The sequence below is a fragment of the Saccostrea cucullata genome, unplaced genomic scaffold (genome assembly GCF_032062105.1).
Source record: "Saccostrea cucullata isolate Sc308-1 unplaced genomic scaffold, CSIRO_AGI_Scuc_v1 ctg13220, whole genome shotgun sequence".
In the NCBI taxonomy this organism is placed as follows: domain Eukaryota; kingdom Metazoa; phylum Mollusca; class Bivalvia; order Ostreida; family Ostreidae; genus Saccostrea; species Saccostrea cuccullata.
Window position 1 is genome coordinate 15,356 of NW_026922284.1, and position 3,840 is coordinate 19,195.

Sequence of the window (3,840 nt, forward strand, 5' to 3'; positions counted from 1 at the left end):
CAGTCCAGAGAGGAGGACGTTTCTCATTCCTCTCACATATAATTTTGTTTTGGTATTCAGCATTGTTATTTTGCATGTACCTTGTGCAGGGCTTGCTCTGGTATTCTATTGTTTTTAAAAGAACGCTATGGTTCAGCTTTTCTGAGGTAAGGTCGTTTATAATGTCATTTTAGTTATTTACAGTGTAAAGTATTATTCATTTGTCCTAAAACATCCAGTATTCGTATTTCTCATCATTTTTAGCATGTATTTTTTGTTTAATTTGATTTGTATATATTTAGTAACACGTATTTGACTATTTTAAAGTACGGTGTACAATTGCTGTCATAATAGTTTGTCCGTAAAGTAGCAATTCGTAATATTGCATCTGTGTAGGAGTTGTACGTATAATTTCAACTTCCCATGAGTGTGTGTAATTGAGTCTTATCTAAGACGTGTTTATTATGATCATATAATGAGTGTAAAGTATATTTGTGTAAAGCCACTAGAGCTTGTAAGTAAAGCTTGTGTGTATATGTTGGAGCAGGTTCCAGCCATACGTCAAAGTTGGTGTACGACAGTGAGGTTGCCCAGTGTATATCGCCCTTGGAGTGTAGTATATAGGCCGCCACCCTTAAAACCTATAGTCCATCCTCCAGCCTGTGAAGTGGAAAGCAAGACGCGCAACTGGTCACCAGGACAACAGCAGCAATCACAATGACTTTGTACATTTTATCATAAATTATTAAATATGTAAATTGTAAGAACGAAACAAGAATTCGAGTTATATTTAAAATTTGTAAAAAGGTAAACCTGCTCGACTATCTGTGACAATATTTTCACTGAAATAAAGAGATAACAAACCTGCAGAAGTACCGCCACATCAAAGTCCGAAGATTCACCGAAGTTGGAGAAGTTTGCAAAAGACTGATTGAGGATAAAACTTCCATATTCAAACTTTGTATTGTCTATGTATTTAGCAGGATCAACTTCAAGTTTAAAAAAAATTAATTGAAATATATATATATATAAATGTTACTATCTTAAGAAAATATAAGGGATTACCAGTCGTATGCTGGAAACTCACCCTCTAAATTGTACGCGATATTAGACGATGAAGTGTCCGGGTCTATAGCCTTTATTCTGTTGGGTTCGGTTTTGATAATACCCTTCGAAAATGCAACATGAAATATTTTTGAAGCTGAATTTGAAAAAATGATAACATCTTATACCTCAGAAAACCAATAATTAAAATAGCCAAAAAACTAGAAACATTGCTCTGCTAAATCTCTAAATGATTTTGAAAGTTCACAATTTGTTCATTTTTCTTTTTTCATTAGGAACATTTCTACCTGATCGAAGTAATCAATGGTAACAGAAATATCCGGAACTGAACAAGAGTAGCAGGTAGAGGAACATTTATCTCTGACAAACACAGGGGGAGTGTCATCAACGTTAGTAAAGTTTACATTCAGGATTGTAAACACGGTATGTGGACCGTCCTGAAGAAAGTAATGTCAAGATATTGTAAGTATTTTATTGCAATTTTCCATTCCCAAATGTTCTATTCGTCCCCCTAGAGAATTTTTCACTCATTTTCACTCGTGCTTACCTCAGCAGTGATATTTAAGGTTCCTCCACCTTTCCCCAAACCGCACTGGATTCTGGTGTCTTCGTAATCAAAGTTCTTCATTTGATACAGAAATCCTGTTGTGGTGTTAACAGTAAAATACTCGCTAACATCTGTCTAGGTAAAGGGTAATTTGTTTAAATTCATGCTGTTTGTTAAAAAAAGACCATCAAACAAAAGAACCCAGAAGTATAAAGTTTCATTTAACAAAAAAATAATGCACTGTATGATTCTCTACACCTATGAAATGACTCTGATCATACGTGTTCCAACACTACATAAGTGTTGAGAAGCTAAAACAATAAAAAAAAACAACATTTTATTGATTCTTTGAAGAATTAATGATTGCAGCATGTCGTATTGGATTTGTAGAACCTAAAAATCTGTGAAATCCCAATTTCACTGAATATAAGTCTACGGAATTATTATAATGAGATATGAAGAAAAAAATAACATCAAGCTCAAAAGGCAAATGAAACATGTACAGGAAAGGAACCTACATGTACAAGAGCCTCTTAAAGCATAAGAGACGGGATAGGAGTAAGCATCCCGTGTTTATCGTTTACTCCCGCCGTGTGCTGCTTGTTCTAATCAGGAAATCGGAAAAATCTGTAAACCATTCAGTGTGTAATTAAAGGCCAAGCAACAACCTGAATTAAACACTTCTGTAACTTTCGAACATTCAATACTTCTTACTCAGTCTTCAGTTCCTTTGTTTAAAAAAGCTAGCAGAAGACATAATTTCTCTCACCCCTGCAGTAGTCTTTGATATGCCGACTATAGGGGTGACCCTAGGACAGTCACGGTCTTGAAACAGATCCAGCATACGAGCAATGTAAATTGGAGTCGGTCCTTTGTCCTAAAATGCATAATTTTTTCTGATATTTCGAAAGTAATCACATAAAATTATCCAAATATCAGTTCCCGTGTACTAAATTTCAGGTAACGAACCTCCTGTATCCTGATAGTGTTATTTTTGACAGCAACTGGTGGATATTCGTTCACTGGATTGACGCTAAACATTATATTTTCATCGTCCTAATGCAACAAAATGTAAATTTTTGAGAAATAACAATCGATGGAAGTAAAAATTTTCAATAAAGATAAAGAAATGTTGTTATTTCAGAGATAATCTTACTGGTGATCCATCATTATTTTTACACGACACCCTCTGTGTGAATTGCTGCAGCCCAGAATCACATACATCGCCGAGCTACAAATTAAAATATACATGATTGTATTTCTCTAACAAGATAAACACTCATTACTGGTATACGTCTTGAATGGCTTCTATAACTTACAATAAAATTCAAGGAGATAACGAACAGTATTCAAACTCAGTCCAATCTCATTTCTTCAAAAATTCATATATTTTGCACCAATATAAGATTTTTTGTCGGACATCAATTATATTTAATAAATATTGGCATCTGCATGCATCGTGCATCAAATTTGGCAGTATGATATCCTTCAAGATGTCTGAACTAATATGTGGATACAAAATACTTGTAATGAGAGTAAAGATTAAACCTAAGCATGTAAAACTTTACATGGTTGATTATCTTTTGCACCTATATCTGATCGCACAATACTAGTATATAGCTCTATTGAGAAAATGGTATATGAAGAAAAGTTAGAAAACAAACATTAATCTAAAAAGTCCAATGCAGATTTGAAGCAGAGAAAACACTGAGCTCTAAAAACGTCAGAACTGGGATCAGATGCAAAGGAGAAGTAAGAATCCCCAGTCACACCTGCTGTGTGCATCTTGTCATGATCAGGAATATAAAAATTATTTTAGAAACAATTTTGACGAAAGCACAATGTTGTGACAATTTGTTTGACAACGTCATTTGACATTCGACGACAGTTTTTTTTAACTTCAAAACGATATACATGCACAGTGTATTTTTTTTGAAAAAATTGAAAGACATGTGCATAGGTAAACATGTTCATTATCCCATCATGATTTTACATGTTATTAAAAAAAACAAATATTCCTGTTTGTAAAAATAAAATTCAATTCTATTTTCCATACGTTTGCAACATCCAGATCCACAGGTCTAATCAATCCTATTTGATAACTGTTGTTAATGAAATCTAACGAAACACGTGGGTTATCCTCGGTGATAGACCATTTCTGTGTTGTAGAATTTGTTTCATTCCCAGTCAATATGATAGCACCTTTAATTATAAAAAAACAATAATTGAATTTTCTTAATGACCAACTT

At 33.7% G+C, this 3,840-nt stretch overlaps 1 protein-coding gene across 1 annotated transcript; it reads right to left on the reverse strand.

Moving 5' to 3' along the window:
- Nucleotides 1–520: 520 nt before the first annotated feature.
- Nucleotides 521–3,793, reverse strand: LOC134261531 (uncharacterized; the record flags this gene model as incomplete). Its single annotated transcript, XM_062743957.1, has 8 exons — nucleotides 521–947; nucleotides 1,067–1,148; nucleotides 1,332–1,481; nucleotides 1,592–1,726; nucleotides 2,361–2,468; nucleotides 2,561–2,647; nucleotides 2,748–2,822; nucleotides 3,648–3,793. Coding segments are annotated over 8 exons (1,016 nt in total), but the record flags the coding sequence as incomplete, so codon positions are not given.
- Nucleotides 3,794–3,840: the final 47 nt, after the last annotated feature.